Genomic DNA, 19,128 nt, shown 5'->3' on the forward strand with positions numbered 1-19,128 from the left:
AACCCAACATGCTTTAGAGAACTCTTTCACAAAATGTTCTGACCTCTCAGTCCTATACCAGAGCACAAAGGAATAAATAAATAAATTTAATTCTCCTTGTCAAATGAGCAAGATCATGGCTGGAAATCCAGCTGCTGGTGTTGCACCTACACAATATTAATCGTTTTGGAGGTGATTGTGGGGTTTTTCAGGGGGGTGGCTACTAATGTTGGAATGTTCCAAGAGCCTCTGCTGGGATTTGGTGTGATTTAGACATCTGACGTCTTAACCAAAAGGATAAAAATAATTCCCCAAAACTGACATTTAGAGTTCAGCAAGAGGGATGTTGTTGCTCACCAGAGGGAATGAGAAAAAGCCAAGTCTGCTCACGGATGGGGAATGCCATGGGGGGACGCCTGGGCGCCCCGAGTGTAGGGATGGGGGATCCCCATCCCTGCCTACCTTTGGGGCGCCATCAGGATCCAGCATTTTGGGAGTGGGGCAATCCTCAGACCCCTGTCAAAGAGAGGGCCCCATAAGCGCCTCGGCACCGTCACTAGCGCCCTGCACGGGGGAAAGGGAGGATCGATCTTTCCTCTCCATGGCGAACGGGACCCCCATGGGAAGGCAAACCCCAATACAGCCGGTGTATGCGGAGAGGGGGCCCCACAAGCCCCCTGAGCCGTGGGAAGGGGGATCGCACGCTGTCCTGCCCATCAGACACGGGATCGAGCCTTCCGCTCCATGGGGAACGGGACCCCATCTCCGGGCCGGTGGGGCCCACCCGGCGGCATGGCCTCCTTAAGAGCCAGCCCGCGCCAGGGGCGTGGCCCGCCGTGACGTTGCCTCGCGTCGCTGCCCGCGCGCCGCCGTGACGTCAGGCGGCCGCGCGGCCCCCGGGCCCCTGACGGGCCCAGCCCCGGCCCCGCGATGCCGCGGGTCTACATCGGCCGCCTCAGCTACCAGGCCCGGGAGCGCGACGTGGAGCGCTTCTTCAAGGGCTACGGCAAGATCCTCGAGGTGGATCTCAAGAACGGGTGAGCGCGGGCTCGGCCCGGCTGCCGCGAGGGGAGGGCCCGGGCGCCTGAGGCTCTCGCAGGGGCCGCGGGGAAAGAGGCCGCCCGGGCGCTCTGGGCAGCGGTGAGGGCAGGACGGCCGGGTCGCCTCCTTTGGGTGCGATGAGAGAGGCAGAAGCTTCAGCTCCCCCGTGGTGGGGGACGCGGAGCCTGGTCCTTTATTGGGGCGGCATGTTGGATTCTCCCTTTTGGGAGATGGGCAGGATGCTTGAACTTCCCCTGGAGGAGGGACCGGGGGCTGGGTCCGCCCTTTCTGCGAGGAGAGGATGGCTGGGGTTTACTGGGAGAGGGCAGTCTGCTTGGTTCCTTTTTTGGGGTGACGGAACGTTTGGGTTTCTCCTTTATTTTATGGGGGAGGGGGCAGGAGGTCTGGGCCCCTGCTGGAGGGGGACAGGACGCGTTGGTTCCCCCTGTGTGGGGGAGGCAGGGGGCCGGGTTCCCCGTTCTGGGCAGGGTGACAGGTTGGCCGGGTTCCCCGTTCTGGGCAGGGTGACAGGTTGCTGGGATCTCCTTGGCAGGGGGTAGCAGGACACCTGGGCTCTCCCCTTGGGGAAGCAGGATGCTCGGGTTCCCTTAAGGGATGGGGAGCGGGATGCCGGGGTTCCCCTTCTCGTCAAGGGGGGACAGGACATCTGGGCCTTTTTTGGAGGTGCAGGACGGCTGGGGCTCTGTCGGGGGGATGCAGGCGCCCGGACTCTCCTTTGGGTGGATGAGGGAGGCTGGACAGTTGGGTTCCCCTTTTTTTGGAGTGGATGCAGGATACTTGGGCTCCCCCTCTGGGGAGGGCTCGGGTGGGTGGGCATCTCCTTTTTGGAAGGCAGGACACCTGGGATTCTGTGACAGCTTGCGGGGTAGGACAGCTGAGTGTCACTTCAGTTCTTAGGGCAGCTCGTGTGTGTTCTGCCCTGCCTGCTGCAGGGAGGGGGTGTCACCGGTCACCCCCCAGCCCCTCTGCACCCCAGGGCAAGCACTGCAGGGTGAGCCAGGCTGCACCCCAGATAACCTCCCCCAGAAGGACCCCATTGTGTGGGCAGAGCTGCTCCCAGAGCCCTCAGGCTGTCTGGGGTGTGTTCTGCCTCCCCACAAACACCCCAAACTCCCCATACCTCTGTGTTCTTTCCGGTAGCTGAGCCCACACTGCAGCTCCAAGGGTTGGATCCTCCTCCACCGGGGCTTGGCCAGGACACTCAAGTGTGGATTTTTGAGGAAAAAGCAAATTGCCATTTTTGGTGGGGTTTTCCCCAACACCCAAAGCCTCATGAGTGCCTTTGCTTTTTCCAAGAAACTCAGCTTGAAGCCTTCCTTAGAAAGGTTGAATGGAATATGGATTTATCATTATATAGCTAGGAGAGGCAGGTATTAATTACAGTGGAGAAGAGGAATTTCTTGTACAAGTTACTCCTTGAGCATTAAAGTGAAAGAGGCCCATTAAGTTTTAATGCTGCTTGTGCTGGCAGGTGGACATTTAACAGGTTTATAAGATGAATAAAATCCATTATTAAAGCAAAAAAGTGTTCGTGTGTCAGTGTTTTAACCCACACAGCCTCAGGAGTTGTTGAAGATTAGCTGAAATACCTGAGGCTGCTGTTTTCCAGTCCTGCTGTGTATCCTTGGAAATGTTGGGGGTAGGAGGGGGGGCAGTTTTCCTATTGCTGAGTAAGGCCTAAATTCAATATTTCTGCTTCATACATGTTGGAAATGGGGGGGAAGGGAAGCCAACCAAACTTTCTTACCAGATGTGGAACTGTTGTTATGTGGCTGATGTGGTAAAGGGACTTGTCTTTCTGCTTTTAAGTCAATATAATTGTTTTTTTCTAGTTTTATATTCTGAACTCTTTTGACAGGTTTGAAGTTAAATTCTTTGTCAAAAATGGAACTTGAGCAATCAGGTTTTGTGTCTGTGCTTGGGAAGGCCTGGGCTGAGCTGTGCTCTCCTGAGCCTTCCTCCATGCCTTATTTCTGCTATTGCCTAGGAAACAATTCAAACTTCCTTCATGGTGTTTGATGCAGAGATTCTTGCAGTTGTTTCTGGAAATCTGGGGGTTCTCCTTGCTGGATCCTCCACGGGGTGTTTCAGCAGCTGAACTGGAATGCTGGAGGGAGACAATGCAATGCAAAGTGATACCACAGAGCTCTGAAAGCTTAGCTGCTGCTCACTACTTGTAATTTGAGCTTGAAATTCAATGGCTTAAAGCAATTATTACCTGAGGGAAGGACAGGGAAATGAAAGTGTGGGTCATATAGGATTCTCCATTTCAATTTGCAGTTTTTAGTTGTGTGCTCTTAGTTTTCACATTCTTTCCTGCTCAGAGCTGCACTGACAGTCACAGCTCTGTGACTGTATGTGTAGTCAATGGATGAAGTGACCAGAAAATTGAACTTTTCAGCCTGTTTTTTATCTTCTATGAACACACTTCAAACTGCTTGTGATGCCTCTAAGAAAAAAACCAAACCAGTTCTACTCCTGGTGCTTACCTGCCTGCATTACTCTGGGCAGCTCTGAAGAATTCAGAGCTTCATCCTAATGCAACACCTGCAGGACAGAGGGATGTAATTTGTGCAGTGGATTGAGGAACACAGGTCAAAGCTTCAAACTTCCATCCTTCCATCTACCTCTGTTCCAAATCAGTGTTTGCTTTCCAAAGAGAAGTGGTTTGGTGGGAGGGGACATAAAGCCCATCCTGCTCCCCCCCTGCCATGAGCAGGGACCCTTCTGCTGTCCCAGGTGGCTCCAAGCCCCATCCAGGCTGGCCTTGGGCACTGCCAGGGATAATGCAGGCCATGTCGAACATCATGGTCAGACTCCCTGATCTTGGAGGGCTTTTCCAATCTGAGCAGTTCTGTGATTCTGTGTTTATTTATTAATTTTGGTGTGTGGGGTTGTGCTCACTTTTAGTGGGGAGGGGTTTTAACTTCTACCTTTAAAAAGATAGATGACACCCTTGATTTCATCAAAGAGTATGCCATAATAGTAATCTTTTGCTAACAAATGAATTCAGCCATTACACTCTCACATGATTTATCATTTTATTGATGAAGAATGACTTTAGGTTCAATTCAGCAAATCAGCAGATGTGTTTTCACACCTTCCTATTTCTCTCCCTGGTTTTGGGAGGGTTTGCATTTTTAGGTTTTTTTCAAGGCTCAAAGCCTTGAACCCTCAGGTACGCTCAGGAGGCTCATCTGCAGGACAGCACACACAGGGCTCTGCAGAAACCCATGAGATGCTTTTGAGCACAAATACCTCAGGTTCAGTTCGTGCCCAGTGATCCCTTTTCCCTCCCTGTCCCAGGTATGGCTTTGTGGAGTTCGATGACCTGCGGGATGCCGACGATGCCGTTTATGAGCTGAACGGGAAGGATCTGTGTGGGGAGCGAGTGATCGTGGAGCACGCCCGGGGCCCACGCCGCGACAGCAGTTACGGTTCTGGACGCAGTAAGCACTTGTGCATTTGTATCCATGGCTTCTTTGAAATAAACATTGGTTTACTCTTTTATAAAAGGAAAGCAATGCAAAGTTGTGACTAGTGTTCTGTAACTGCAAATGTAATTGTTGATCTGAATATTTATTAATTTGTTTGTTGTATTAAACTCTTTTAATTGATACATTAATAAACACAGTTTCTTCTACCATTTTTATTATTATCATTTTGTTTAACTATTTGAATGGTTATTTGCAATGTGATGTTTAACATAGATTTAACAAAGACCTCAATGTTTTAATTGAAAGAGTCCTTTGAGGCTAAGATGACTGCCCGTTCCATTTGCTGACCTTGGGGTACCTTTCCATGAGTGGCTCTTTGACCTTTGTGGCCCTTGGCTGTCCAAAAAAAAAAAGAAGCCATGTGACGACCTCAAGCTTTTCCCATTAGACCTGGGTGGTGAGGATCCCAAGGGTTAGAAACATACAAGATTAATCTAAAATAGGTGCCTGAAAAGCTTTATTAATGTCAGATATTCAGAAAGCTTTAAAGTAATGTAAATAACATTAATCAACTGGCTTTATTCAGTTTCTTCTTTCAAACTGTTTTAAAAATAATATTAAATATAATTGCATGTTAATTCTAGCGTAATTATAGTTCTGTGCCTTGTTTAATTACAAGCTTGTAGTAAAACTGTTTGAATGCTTTGGGTCTTTGCAAGGTGTTACATAAAGGGGGTGGGTTTAGCCCTGAGGGGCTGTGGTGTCTTTGGGAGCACCCAGGGCAGAGCGGTTCCGTCGGGGCGGAGAGCGAGGCTCCATTTCCCTGGCTGAAGCTCTGCTGTCTGCTTGTCACCTCCTAAAGGTGGATATGGTTATAGAAGAAGCGGAAGAGATAAGTACGGTCCCCCGACCCGTACAGAATACAGATTGATTGTGGAAAATTTGTCAAGCCGCTGCAGTTGGCAGGATCTGAAGGTATGGGGCCCCTTTCCTTACCCTCTCTCTGTTACAGAGCACAAAGGGTGAAAGAGATCTTCAGCCAGGCAAAGTGATGTGCTGCTCTGCTTTGCTCCAGCTGAGCAACTCCATGGGGAGTAGATTTTGGAAGTAACACACACCTTAATACAGGACTATGTTTGCATATGTGAAGCCATTCATGAGAGGTTGGGAGTTGGACCTGCAGAACTGGTGGCACTGCACAGGGGGAGAATAATTTTATCCTTAGCACCAGGTAACATCACATACAGGTGTGTTTTATCTTCTCTTAAGCCCTGTCAAAACAGACCCAAATCATGCCAGGGATAGGATTCACTAGAGATGAAGGAGTTTGCCCTTGTCAGTTTGGATTTAACCCATCAATTTGTAAGGTGCTAGAGCTGTTTGAAACAACAGCATTGTTCCTGCAAATTCTCTGTTAGGATTTTCCACATCATCTAAAGCTGTTTTAAGGAGAGTTTCAGGGTAAGGATGCTTCCAGAATGAGTAATCATGAAAAATCTCTGCCAAAAACTTATTTTTGACATCCAAAGGAGTGGCAGGTGATTCTAACAGTGGAGGTGTTGAATCACACTGTGGAGCCCACAGTGCCTCTGAGTACTCTGGAGGTGATGTGTTGGCTTGTGATTATCCACATCATGGATTCATGGAGCAGGATTTCAATAATGGATGCAAAAAGATTAGTGCTTCCTTATCAAACTGAGCAGCAATGGTTAAACCCACTTGTTCTTACTGGAACACTTTCTCTTATGGTTCTCTTTTAAGGGTGTGTAAAATTTGTTCTAAACAAACTTTGGCGTAGTAGAAACTGGTCTGTAGGTGAATTTTACACTAGTTCAGGTACGTACAGAGGTGCTTCCAGTGTCTTTGTTGTTAATGCTTCACACTATCAATAGCTTGTCTTTGCTTCTCTATTAAAATCCTAAGTAGAGCATGGCATGATTAATCCTCCAGTGGATGCATTACTGCTTTTTTGGGAATATCTTTCATTTCAGTGTACTTCAAATGGGAGTAGCAGGGTTGAAAACAAAGCAGAGCTCTGGGCCCTGTTTCCGCTGCAGCCAATTTCCACAGGGGCTGAAAGATGCCCTGGCCTGGCAAAGGCCCTGCTCTGCCTTGCTCAAAGCAGGGCAGAACAGACCCCTGATAAACCCTCTAAAGAGAGGTTTAGGAAATGAAACGGAGAAGCCAGGAAGCATGAAGTGGGAAGAAGAATTGAGCTTGGAGTTCTGTGGGGTTTTTTCCAGCAGAACGAGCTGTTGACAAGGCAGAGGATGAAGGGAGGTCTGCTGCTCTGTGGGCTTCTCGCCTCTTCATATTCAACCTTTATCACCTTTCCTAATTATTTCTGAAAACATGATTTGGAGAGCAAGCATTTTACTTCTTTAATCACTTCTATAATTTGAAACTTGAGAGCCCAGAGCATATTTGATCTAAGACTTGAAATGGGAGACCTTAAATGATAATTTGTCTCAAAGCTATCCACCTGGTTCTAATCACACCAACTCTGTGAAGTCATAGTGTGTTATTTGGCACTCCAGATGCTGTTTGGGTCAAACACTTGCTGGCATCCCTGTGAATAGAAGCTGCTCAGGGAGCATCATGTCAGAAGTGAGCAGGGGCAGCTGGAAGCCTGGTTCTGGATTCAAGGCAATGGTGATTCTGTCCTCTTCCTCTAGGATTATATGCGTCAGGCAGGGGAAGTGACATATGCAGATGCACACAAAGGAAGGAAAAATGAAGGTGTGATTGAGTTCAAATCCTATTCTGACATGAAAAGAGCCCTTGAAAAACTGGATGGGACAGAAGTAAATGGCAGAAAGATTAGATTGATGGAAGACAGACCTGGATCGAGACGGCGCCGCTCTTACTCCAGAAGCCGAAGCCATTCAAGGTATGTGTGTAACGCCCCTCAGGCTGCAGGTGGGGAACATAGAGCGGCTTGAGACTTTTGGGTTCCAAAACACTGGAAATGTTTGGAGTTCTCAATGGGTCTAGTTTTTTGAGCATGTATTAATATCCAGGGCAAATGAGGGCTGTGTTCTGAGGTGTCTCTCTTGGTGGATGTGTGGACCTGCTCCCTGAGCACCTGTCACTGTTCTTCCCTGATAACTCAGCCCTTGTTCCTTGTGGGAGCAGCCGCGTGGCCGGTGGAGCCGTGCTCATGGAAGGAAACAGAAGGTGCTTCTAACACTTCAGCTCTGAACACTGTGTTCTGCTCCAAGCACCAGGACTAACAGTTCTTTCTCAGCTTAGAAACCTCCACCTGTTTCCTGTTTCTAAGAGATTTGTTGCTTTCCTTGACTGACCAAGAGCTGCTTCAGCAGCACCAAGTGTACTCCCCTTTCCATTCTGGAGTGGAACTTGTTGCAAGAAAACTCAAGCAAATCTTTACTGTTCCTAGAATAACTTGCTTATGAAATCAAAATCTGAAGTCAAAGCTTTATGCCAGTGTCTTACCATATTCAAATTCTGATTTGATTGGGAAAGTGATTATCCCTTAAATAAACTGGCATATTTTCTTTCAGATTACTACCTTACTCACAGCCAGACATGGCAGCAGGGATGAAACGGGGGGAGAGGGTGCTCTGAGTTTGTAACTGTGTTGTGTAGCTCTGAACATTTGGCTGCTGAAAGGTGCTTTAGCCCTGTGGGGTTCTGCCCACAGGGGTCACAAGCTCCCCATGGACACGTGCTAATGTGAGGGTGGTTCCTTGTGTTGCAGGTCTCGCTCTCGAAGCAGACACTCCCACAAGAGCAGGAGCCGCAGTGCCAGTAGCAGCCGCTCCAAGAGCAGATCCAGATCCAGGTATGTCTTGGGAGGACTGGGAGCTCCCACTTCAGTGAGAAGCATCGTGTTAAATTTGCAGCAGGAACACTTTGTTTTTCTTTTCCCTCCCATTCTCTACACACTCTTGCCACACTAAAGCTGAGCTGTCTGTTGCTTTTGCACTTCCAGGTCTGTGTCCCGTTCCAGAAGCAAGAGCCGTAGTCGAAGCAAGAGCCGTAGCAGAGGCCAGAAAGAGAAAAGCAGGACTCCAAGTAAAGAGGATAAAAGTAGGAGCCGCAGCAGGAGCGCAGAGAAATCCCGAAACAAAAGCAAGGATAAATCTGAGGGCATTCTCCATAACAGCGATGAGAAAGCCAAGAGCAGGAGCCACAGCAAGGAAAAGAGCAGGAGCAGGAGTGGGAGTAAGGAGAGGGGAGAGGCCAAGGAGAGCATGAGGAGCAGAAGCAAGGAGAAGAGTAGAAGCAAAGACAGGGAGAAGAGCATTAGCAAGGGTAGAAGCAGGAGCAAAAGCAGGGATGATAGTAGGAGCAGGAGCCACAGCAAGGATAAAAGGAAAAGTAGGAAAAGGAGCAGGGATGGTAGCAGAAGTAGAAGCCGGAGCCGCAGCAAGAGTGAGAAAAGCAAGAGGCGCAGCAAGCGAGACAGCAAAGGCAGCAGCAAGAAGAGGAGAAAGGACAGCCACGAGCGGTCCAGGTCAGGCTCCAAAGAAAAGGAGCAGCTCAAATCCGAGTCGGACAAGAAGGAGGCGAAAAGCGAGGGGGAGGATGCAGTGTCCCGCTCCAGGTCTAGATCCATTTCCAAGTTCAAACCAAATATCAAATCAGATTCTCGTTCCAGGTCTAAATCTGATTCAAAGCCAAGGTCCCGGTCCAAGTCCAGGTCTAGGTCTGCCTCTCGGTCACACTCCCGGTCGCGGTCAAGGTCCCGCTCCAGATCCTAACCTTGCTGCAACACCACTTGGAATGGTTGGAAAAGTCTTTTGTACATGTTTAGTAGCTGTAACCAAGTGATTGAAGTAGAAACCCTGTCGATGCTGTGTATTTTTAACAATCTGATGGTCTGTCTGTCATTAACTGCAGTGCTCTCTCCCTGCAGCGCTCTCTGGTGTGAGGCTGCTCCGCTCATTTTCTATCCAATAGAAAGGTTCTCTTCTCTTTCAATCCAATAGAAAGGTTCTCTTCCCCTCTTCCTCGAGCCCCCAAATTGCCCTGTTTTCCAAGGAGAGCCTTGCAGGGAATGAGCCCAGGGAATGAGCACTGCGCCCTGGTGGGTTTATGGAATTGCAGTGATGACTGATAGGTAGGTATGATGGATTCAACGGATTTTGCCCTTGATTGATGCCCTTTGATGTCTGCCATTTAGTGGAAGTGCTAAGTCTTAAGTTTCATACTACTTTTGTTCCATATTTTTTGGACTTACAAAGTTGTGAATAGCACAGTCAAAAGGAAAAAAAATAGAGGTACTTGCAGTAATCTATAGGGAAAAGAACTATAGTTCCATATTCTGGTATTGTGACAATATCCTTGTTTTATATTAAATTTTTTTATTTTATTTTTCCCTGTCTTGCAAAGTACAGTGATCCCCGTTTCCATGAAATTTGAATAAAGACTATTTTTGCTTGATGACATTTGGTTATGTGGTGCTGTGTTGTGATTGTCAGCATTTTCTATTGATCAAGGTAAGCCTGAATTTGTAGAGAGTCACTCACAGAAAAAAGGTTCCTAATTCAGAAAGTCACTTCACATTCAGTGTAGGCACAACACTTGAATACAGTCCAGATAAAGAACTTATTTCTCCAGCATATTTTTCAGGAGTTTTTCCTCCTACTGAAACACCTGTGCTTGGGAAGAGCCTTCATAAAAGAAAAAGCTCAGTATGTGCTTCTGGGCTTGGAAGCACAGAGGGTGGTGGCTGTTCTGTGGTATGTCCCCAGCATCCCTGGAAACCTGGGGACATGGGAGGGCAGCTTCTAGCAAGAGTTTTGTAGGTGTGTAGGTGTTCCTGAATAATATCCCAAATTTAGACTTGGGCCATTTGCAAATTGCTCAGACTGAACTTCCCACAAGCTCTTCTCCTGCACAGTCAGCTCTGAATGAAGAAGTGACATCCCCAGCCCCTGTTCTGCCTGCAAGCAACATTCTGAAAAATAGAAGGCAAAATGCATTTTGTGAGTTCCTGGTCTGAAACAAAAAGGTTAGTTACAGCTTCCCCTAAAACTGTCCTTTAGCCAATTCCAAACTGATCACAACTTGATGACAGTGGCTCTCCAACGAGAGTCACTTCATAGGTGCAGTAATTCCATATAATCTAATCATTTGAAACTTGTCCTGCCATATTAAAAAGATGAAGAGGTTATAGATCATAAGAGTTGCTTGCAACACAAAATATCTCCCCACACTTTGAGAGGGGTCAGGGCTCAGCAAGTGGCTCAGACTATCAAATATCATATTACCTCGGTGGCATGAGAAATCTATGTGGAAGTGATACCTTCTGTTACAAATTATCAAATCAGTAGCCAAATTTATAAAAAAAAATAGCAAAGATATATTAGGACAATAACAAAAATAGAAATTTCAGAAAAAAGAAAAAAAAAACAACCACAGCCAAGACAGCGTGAGTCCCGGAACAGCGCTGGGTGCCCTCGGGTTCCGGCTGACGGAGGGACAGCGTTTCCCAGAGGTACACCCCAGTGCTTCCAGCAGCCAGCTCATACACAGTTTATTCTGCCTGGGGCAGGGATAACCACAGATTTCTTTGTGTTCCTTCGCATTTAAAGCTGAATCCATGCAGATGTAGAAACAGACAAAGGCGAAATCAGGGATGCAGACGAATGTCTGAGTGTCCAGGCAGAGGCTGCATTCACATGTACCAGTTTCTGAGTACCGTGATGAAGTCACATCCCAGGTGCGTGTCTTGTGTGCTCCTCCAGACATTCCATCCCGGGAAGGTCCAGATGGGATCTCTGGAATGGAGGAACTGCAGGAAATCCCCCATAATAGCCGGGGACTATTCCATTCATAGGGTAACAGACCTGATATCATCTAAACGCTGTCCTGGAACTGGTTACAATAAGACTCTGTTCCCAGCCAGAGTGGTCAGAGACATACCTTTGGAATATTTGCAATATTTTATACACACATATATCTATATATCTATATCTATATCTATCTATATCTATATCTATGTCTATGTCTATATCTATATCTATAGCATGAATTATCTCTATCATAGACCACATCTTCAGAGAAAAAAGGCTTTTCCAGCTATATATATATTTAGGGCTTTAACATCTTATACTCTCAAAATGATGTTTTTAATCCTTTTTGCTGCTTAATACAGAAGGAAATCAGCCAAGGCAAGATGTTTGCTAGTAAGGGATAATTAGCTGAAAAATAATTTTAAGAAAATCTGCAAATTATACAGTCTAGGTAAAGACTAAAAAGTGACTCTGGTTTCTGCTGTCTGGCAACTCCATTCCAAGTGACCAAGCTAGATTTTAGTGAGCCCTTTGGGAAAAGCATCTATTCCTTAAATACCTGAGGACACACCTCCCACATACCTAAGGGAGGTGTAGGGTAGGTTCGGGCAAAGCCATCAGTAGAGCAGGGAGATAAAAGGGCAAGAAGCTCCAAACTAGGAATCTCTCAACAAAACTTACAACAATTAAATTAAGAGTCTAAATAAATATGGATGGTTCAATTACTTGCAATTTTTTTTGGCTCCAACAGCCCTGTAAACCTGGACCCACTGAATACTTCAACACTGGCTGCAAGCATCTGCAGGATTTGTGTTCTAGCTGGAACTTGCTGGTACAGATGAGGTAAGAAATGTATTTGCTTTCTGACTAGATTTAAAGATTCTAAAGGGTATTTTATGTGCCTCAATCGAGGGATGAAGAATATTGTGATGTGTATTTCAAATGAGCCATTGCAAATCTCATGTATTATTTTCCCGAAATCCCATTCCATTTAAGCTGTCACAGCTTGGGGCCTGCTTTTGCTCTTGGTGAAAACCCCCGACGCGTCATTAAAAAATCCTACCGTCACCTCTTTTATTGTTCCAAAATTCAAATACAATGGAAAATAACAGTCCCAGATGAGAAGACAAACAAGTTTAAGAAATGCAAAGAGGACGGGGCAATACCTCTGTAACTCCTGGAGGGGAGGCAGCGGGACACCGCGCTCACGATTTGCTGATTTACAGCTCCCATCCCAAATCTCCGCTGCCCAAATCCTGTGTCAGCCATGAACGTGCCCCAGGGCCCACGGCCGTGCCCAGGCTCCCCCCGGCCGGCTCGGGAAGCGGGGCTGTGCCCTCACACCCGGATGCCCCGTGCCAGTGCCCCCGGTGCCCCACGCGTGTCCCGTCCCAGCGCCAGCCCTATCCCCGTTCATTCCCATCCTACGCTTCCATGTCCCAGTGCCAGCCCATCCCAGTGCCATCCCTACCCCAGGGCATTTCCATCGCACTGCCAGCTCTGTCCCAAGTCCTCCCCGTACCCCGCACCCAGTGCCCCCTATCCCAGTACCCCCTATCCAGCACCGCCCCGCTCCCGGTCCCCGTCCCCAGCCAGCGCCGCCTCCCCCGGGCCGGGGCCGCGCATGCGTTCGGGGGCCCGCGGGGCTCGCAGCGCTGCCTGGGCTCCATCGCGAGGCCCCGGAGCGGCGGCGGCGGCGGGGCCGGGCCGGGCCGGGCCGGCGGTGAGTGAGGGAGGGAGGGCGGGGGTCGGGGCCGGGCGGGGGCGCCGCCATCTTGGGGGGGTGGGGGGCCTGGAGCGCAAATGGCGCCGCCGGGCCGGGGCTGCCGGGGCCCCGCGGGACACAAAGTGCGTTTAAACCCCCATAAGGGGCAAAACTCACCGCAAACCCGCCGATGGTTGCCGGCAGGACGCGGGTTTAAGTTCTTTGCACGGTCACAAAGTATTTACAGTTTCTGAGGTGGTGGTTGCCCAGTTTTGACCCAAGGAGTTGAGGAGAAAATTGGGGTTATCCCGTCTGGGCGCCGGCCGGTGGAACTCCTCGGGACTGTGACAACTCAAAAATATTAACAAACATATAAATCCAGTGCAGTAGAAACAGTTCCGGGAGACCTCCCGAAAACCAGAAAGATTTAAGTTTGAAAACAGATTTTACATGACGGAAAAAACCAAAAAACCATCAAACTTTCTGGCAGCAAATTCAAAGTGCAGAACTAATGGAATGGGGATTTTGGGAGGGGAAGTCCGCGCTGAATAAATAGAGGAATAAATACAATAATTCAAAAGTATCGATCGGCTGCGGGTAGGGGTCGGTGTGGGACAGTCTGAATGATGTTTGGTGTCAGGAGAAAGAGATTAGGACAGTTTTATGGGCTCCTGGTGCTGCAAGAAATCGGATTAGATTTATACTATGAAAACATTTAATTTATTCAATTACTGCCCAGATAAGTTTTTAAGAATAGCCTGTAACTGGGATTAAGGGATAAAGAGCTCTGATATTTTGTGCCAAATTGTAACAGACCTTTTAGGTCTGTGTTTTATTATATAGTAAAACAGAAGTTAAAAGGAGGGAAAACAGACTTGGTGCTTCAAACTTTCCTTCCCTACACAGCAATTAAGAGCAGTCTGACGTGGTCTAATCAGCGTTTTTCTTCTTCAGTTCATGATCTATAATCTAATCAGATTATATGTTTTTGAGGATGGGAACAGTCTTTTCCTGAGCGAGTATTCCTGCTTGGCCGTGGGAGATAAGTAATAATGATTAATAGGAGTCCCCAGGGTAATCTGCTGGATTGCAGTTTTACAAAGTAATTACAGATGCAATTAAAACAGAGGATGTTTTTGGCCTCTGTGCGCTGGTTTTGCCCTAAAATTGATTGCACCTTATATTGCAAGTAATCCCATTAAAGCTGAACGTGTGTGAAATGAATTGTAATTCCCGGTGAGTGCTGGGGTGGACTCAGAGCCCAGTTTGAGCTGCTGGGTACAACTGCTGGGCAGGTTGTGCAGGGCCAGCTCCGTTTGGCTTGGCCAGAGGTGATTTTCTCTGTCTTCAGGGTTTCATTGCCATAATGAGCAAGTTGCAGGAGGGCGGGTGGGTACACAGCCAGATGTGCTCTGCAGACCATTGCTGCCCCACTGACTCCTCAGGACCCAGGGTGTGTTTTCCTTCCATCAACCATGCTGTTTGTCAGCAATTTTATCACCGGTTCTTTATTTACTGAACTTTTAAGTCTTCGCACTGATTTTTAGAAGTAGCATTGTGAATTTATTTGAAGCAGTGTCTGCAGTCTTACTTTAAATGTACTTAAAATTGTGTTGGTCTATCAGCAGGAGAAGGCCTGGCTAGCCCTTATCTCACTTCTGTCTTCATGCAAAGTGTTTAGTGCAGATACCTCTGGGTATGACAATATAATCTATTGGTGTTGAGGGTGAAGCTTCAGTGTAACCCCCTTGTCCTTTGCTATTAGTGCTAGTAGTTTTTGAGAGATGACATGTGCTGCAAGCCTGACACTGGGACATGGAATCAGATCCTCTCAGGATGACAGTGGAGATCATAAAATCATGGAATACCCTGAGTTGGAAGGGACCCACGGGGATCATTGAGTCCAAGTCCTGGCACAGCACACCCCAACAATCCCACTGTGAGTGTTGTCAGACAATAAGGTGTGGAGTGTCCATGTGCCAGTCCATGGCTCACCTCTGGGCAGGAAAATGTTCTGGAGGCCTAAATCCCATTCTCAGAATTGCACAGCTTGAATATCAAGGAAATGTACATAGACTGGATCAAAACCAGACTGACCCACAGCAGTGATTACTCTGGGCATTTACAGTCTCTCTGTGAAATAACAAGGTGATTCATGAGTTACAGTGTTGGTTCTTCTTCCCCCACACACTGTTCTCTCTGTCCCATATTTTCTGTAATTTTTAATCTATATCAGCCTTTCCTCAAGCCCTCCAATTGTGCTGCATGGGCACAAGAGCAGGAAGAAGGAGACACAGTGGGATGAAAAATCAGATTGGAGACTGGGGGAAAAATGACCAAATGAGTCCTTATTAAGGAAGCCTGGCAGCTGCACACTCCTGCACGTGGAATCAGTTAGTAACCAACACCAACAGAGATCTGACCAAACCCTCTTTCTCCTAATTAGCATCACTCACTGTGCTCCACCGGTGAGGTGTGAGGGCAGATGTGCTTTGCTAAATTTGACAGATTATTTTCTAGAGAATGGTTCAATTTACTGGTAAAATACTTTACCCCCAAGGAATGGGTGTTTTATTGCTGGGTTTAGCATCTTTTGGCTCATCTCCTGTTGGTTTTGTTTTGGTTTTTAAATTTCTGATTGAATCCAGCAGAGTGATGGGATAAATGCATGGTAGAGCTAAGCAAACAGGTAGAGGTTGCATTCATGAATCACACAGGATTTGTTTTGACAACCGTATTTATGCTGTAGCTTTTAAACTTTTTGAAAGGCTGAGAGAATTGGGATTGTTCAGCCTGGAGAAGAGAAAGCTTCGAGGTGACCTAATTGCAGCTTTGCAGTGCCTAAAGGGAACAAACCTACAAGAAAGCTGGAGAGAGACTGTTTACAAGGGCCTGGAGCAACAGGGAAAGCAGGAATGGCTTCATGCTGGCAGAGGCAGGTTTAGATCAGATCTTAGGAAGGAATTCTTCTCTCTAAGGGTGGGGAGGCCCTGGTACAAGTTACCCAGGATAGCCCTGGTTGCCCCTGGATCCCTGCAAGTGTCCAAGGTCCGGTTGGGCAGAGCTTGGAGCCACCTGGGATAGTGGAAGGTGTCCCTGCCCATAGTAGGGGTTGAGACTGGATGGGCTTTGAGGTCCCTTCCAATCCCAAACCATTCTAGGATTCTGTGATTCTACTTTGGGTCACTCCTGCAGAGCATGAAGGTTTTTTAGGTGTGTAATTCCTGTGTGGCTTCAGGTGATGTTCAGAAGTGTGTGTAAGTGTTGCAGTGATTACAGGTGATTCCCAGGGACTGGGATTGGCAGCTCTGTGGTTTCAGGCCTGCAGAGTTATTCCTGGGCTCCCAGCTGAGCCCCAAAGAGGTTTGTGCAGGGCTGGGGCAGTGGCCAGGTGCCCTCCCCAGAGTCACTGCCCTTCCCAGGCAGGAGGAGGGGAGAGCTGGGGAAAGCAGCTCAGCACCAAAGGCTCTCAGTGAAACCCACAAAACTGGAAGTGCACGCTGTTTCTGCTCCTCTCTTTCCATGAAGGAACAGAAAGCATTAACTCTGTGGGCATGGAATAAGGTTTTGTGCCTTCTTTTGCATCCCTCCCAGTCTGTTTGGAATAGGTCAGAATGCTGTCCAGCACGGCACTGAGTGCCTGTAAGGACAGGAGAGAGGAGCTGCTGCCCCACGGCTGTCACAGTGTCACCCAAACCTACAGAGAGGCAGCAAGGTGGGTGTGGTGGCAAAGGGGAACAGTCCCACTCGAGGGGGCAGCACTGCCAGGTGTGTGATGCTCTGTAGGAACAGCACTGCCAGGTGTGTGATGCTCTGTGGGACAGCACTGCAGGTGTTGATGTCTGGGAAGGAGTGAGTGGTGGCTCTGGGAACAGGCAGCACTGTCAGGTGTGTGGTGCTCTGGGAACAGGCAGCACTGTCGGTGTGTGTGCTCTGTGGGAACAGGCAGCACTGTCGGGTGTGTGATGCTCTGTAGGAACAGGCAGCACTGCCAGGTGTGTGATGCTCTGGGAACAGGCAGCACTGTCAGGTGTGTGATGCTCTGTGGGAACAGGCAGCACTGTCGGGTGTGTGATGCTCTGTGGGAACAGGCAGCACTGTCGGGTGTGTGATGCTCTGTAGGAACAGGCAGCACTGCCGGGTGTGTGATGCTCTGTGGGAACAGGCAGCACTGTCAGGTGTGTGATGCTCTGTAGGAACAGCACTGCCAGGTGTGTGATGCTCTGTAGGAACAGGCAGCACTGCCAGGTGTGTGATGCTCTGTGGGAACAGGCAGCACTGTCAGTGTGTGTGCTCTGGAACGAGCACTGTCAGGTGTGTGATGCTCTGTAGGAACAGCGCTGCAGGTGTGTGATGCGTGTGGAACAGGCAGCAGGCCAGGTGTGTGATGCTCTGTGGGAACAGGCACACTGCCAGGTGTGATGCTTGTACGCACTGCCAGGTGTGTGATGCTCTGTGGGAACAGGCAGCACTGTCGGGTGTGTGATGCTCTGTAGGAACAGGCAGCACTGTCGGGTGTGTGATGCTCTGTGGGAACGCCGGAATGCCGGCTGGCATCGCCAGGGGAGAGGGTGGATGTGGAACAGGCACAATCAGCAGCCACAGCCTGTGCCAGTGCTTTTCCTCTGACTGCTGGAATAGATACCTGAGTGTGTTTTGACACAGCTGTGTCAGCAAACCAAGATGAGCAGCTCAGAGGCTCCAACAGTGCTTTGGGCTTTGTTCTAGGAGGAGCTGCTGGTTTAGAGTAAACTCACAATTTTGCTGTCTGGTCCTATGAGCTGATTGAGGTCACATTGCCATGGTGTTGTTTACTTGTCCCCCAGTGCAATAGCATGCCATAATCCATATGTTATCGTGTGCTTAGGGGAAACTTGGAAGGGCTCTGTTGTACAAATGAGCTGGACAAACTCCTGAAAACCCAAGGACTTCATCTTGTGATCCTGTGGCGGAACCTAGACAAAAAGTCTTTGCTTCTCCTCCATACCAGCCAAAGCATCCCTCTCTCTTCCCAGGCCCTTTTCCCACTCTGATCTTTCAGAGCAATATTTCCCTGGTTTTGTAGTTAAAACGTTTCCCTCTTTGTGGGAAACAAAAATTAGTAGGAAGTGCAAGGGGGGAGCTTGGAATTCCTCAATTCTGAATTTTGTCTTTGTTTCCTTTCACTGACATAGACAGTCTCTTCACGCCATTAAATGCTTGCTGGTGGCTCCTGGCACTTTCTCTTGAGGCATTGGTTCCGTTCCATTGCAGCCTCTGAAGGTTCATTTCAGTCCCTGACTGATGAGGTTCCTGGAGATGAGGCTGGGGTTTTATTTGGTAATGGTATTAGTTCAGCCTTGCAAAGCATTGCCTGCCTGAGGTGAGTAACAGGTTTTGAGGGTGAGTAAAGCATCGTCTGTCACCGTCACAGCCAAGTACAGGTTGTGTCTGAGCTCCTAAGGGTTCTGAGCAGTTCTGGGTTTAGTTGTGCTGCAAGGAGTCATGGTGGGGTTTGTGTGTTTGTGTTTGAAGTGCAGCTCTGTTCCTCATTGGTGGCACAGGAGATGCTGGCAGATGTCACCTGTCAGGTGTCAGACACCGCTGCAGAGCTCCCAGGAGATGGGAGCTTCAGAGCTGGTTTGCACTGAGTGAGAGGAGCAGCTTTGCTCAGCTCCTGCCCTGTTTCAGGGCAGAAACGTGATTTGTAAATCAGTAATTCCCAGAGCAGCACAGTATCAGATGGTTCCCTTGATGCCAGGTGCTTCTTGAATGGGATTTTGCCTCCTGGTCCATGGAAGCTTTGCCAGAAGTGCTGCAAACTTCACGTTAATACTGGATTTACAGTGTTTGGGTTTATTGCACCATTGCATTCCTCACCAGAGAGAGACACTGAAATCCTCATGTCATTGGAAATTATCCTGGCAGCACCTGGAATGGGATTTCTGTTGAAATATTTCTCTTCTCATCAAGTCTGATGGTGTTTATAGAAGTAGAGTGAACCCTTGTCTACCCATTTAGCCTTCACACTCACTTTGAGTGAACTTTTACTTTTTTTTCTTCCTGTTGGTTTTTTGTTGGTTTTTTTTTTAATTTTTCATCTCCTGACAAAGGTAAGGTGGATGTTAAAAGCCAAAGCTGGTTTTCTACAGTAACAATGAGATGGTTTCCCAAGCCTGCACTGGTTCAGGGGCAGAAATGA

The 19,128-nt window shown here is 48.2% G+C and overlaps 2 protein-coding genes across 4 annotated transcripts in view; both read left to right on the plus strand.

The window, feature by feature from the left end:
* The first annotated feature begins 847 nt into the window (after nucleotides 1-847).
* Nucleotides 848-9,890, plus strand: SRSF4 (serine and arginine rich splicing factor 4). Its single transcript, XM_064731854.1, has 6 exons — nucleotides 848-1,016; nucleotides 4,348-4,490; nucleotides 5,341-5,453; nucleotides 7,154-7,368; nucleotides 8,200-8,283; nucleotides 8,434-9,890. The coding sequence occupies exons 1-6, from the start codon at nucleotides 910-912 to the stop codon at nucleotides 9,203-9,205; spliced, it is 1,434 nt and encodes a 477-aa protein (XP_064587924.1). The 5' UTR covers nucleotides 848-909; the 3' UTR covers nucleotides 9,206-9,890.
* A 2,991-nt stretch (nucleotides 9,891-12,881) lies between these two features.
* The window catches only part of LOC135457322 (lethal(3)malignant brain tumor-like protein 3), a 43,081-nt gene continuing 36,834 nt past the window's right edge, over nucleotides 12,882-19,128 (plus strand). For all 3 annotated transcript variants that reach the window (XM_064731850.1, XM_064731853.1, XM_064731852.1), the window contains exon 1: nucleotides 12,882-12,965. The gene's annotated coding sequence lies outside the window, so the exon portion shown is untranslated. The remainder of the gene's footprint in view (nucleotides 12,966-19,128) is intronic.

This window comes from Zonotrichia leucophrys, chromosome 23 (genome assembly GCF_028769735.1).
Source record: "Zonotrichia leucophrys gambelii isolate GWCS_2022_RI chromosome 23, RI_Zleu_2.0, whole genome shotgun sequence".
NCBI classification, from domain to species: Eukaryota; Metazoa; Chordata; class Aves; order Passeriformes; family Passerellidae; genus Zonotrichia; species Zonotrichia leucophrys.

Coding starts and splice junctions, on each gene's coding strand:
- SRSF4 (XM_064731854.1), top strand. CDS start 910: ATGCCGCGGGTCTACATCGGCCGCCTCAGCTACCAGGCCCGGGAGCGC. Junction 5,454..7,153: donor GCAGTTGGCAGGATCTGAAG/GTATGGGGCCCC, acceptor CTCTTCCTCTAG/GATTATATGCGTCAGGCAGG. Junction 8,284..8,433: donor AAGAGCAGATCCAGATCCAG/GTATGTCTTGGG, acceptor TTGCACTTCCAG/GTCTGTGTCCCGTTCCAGAA.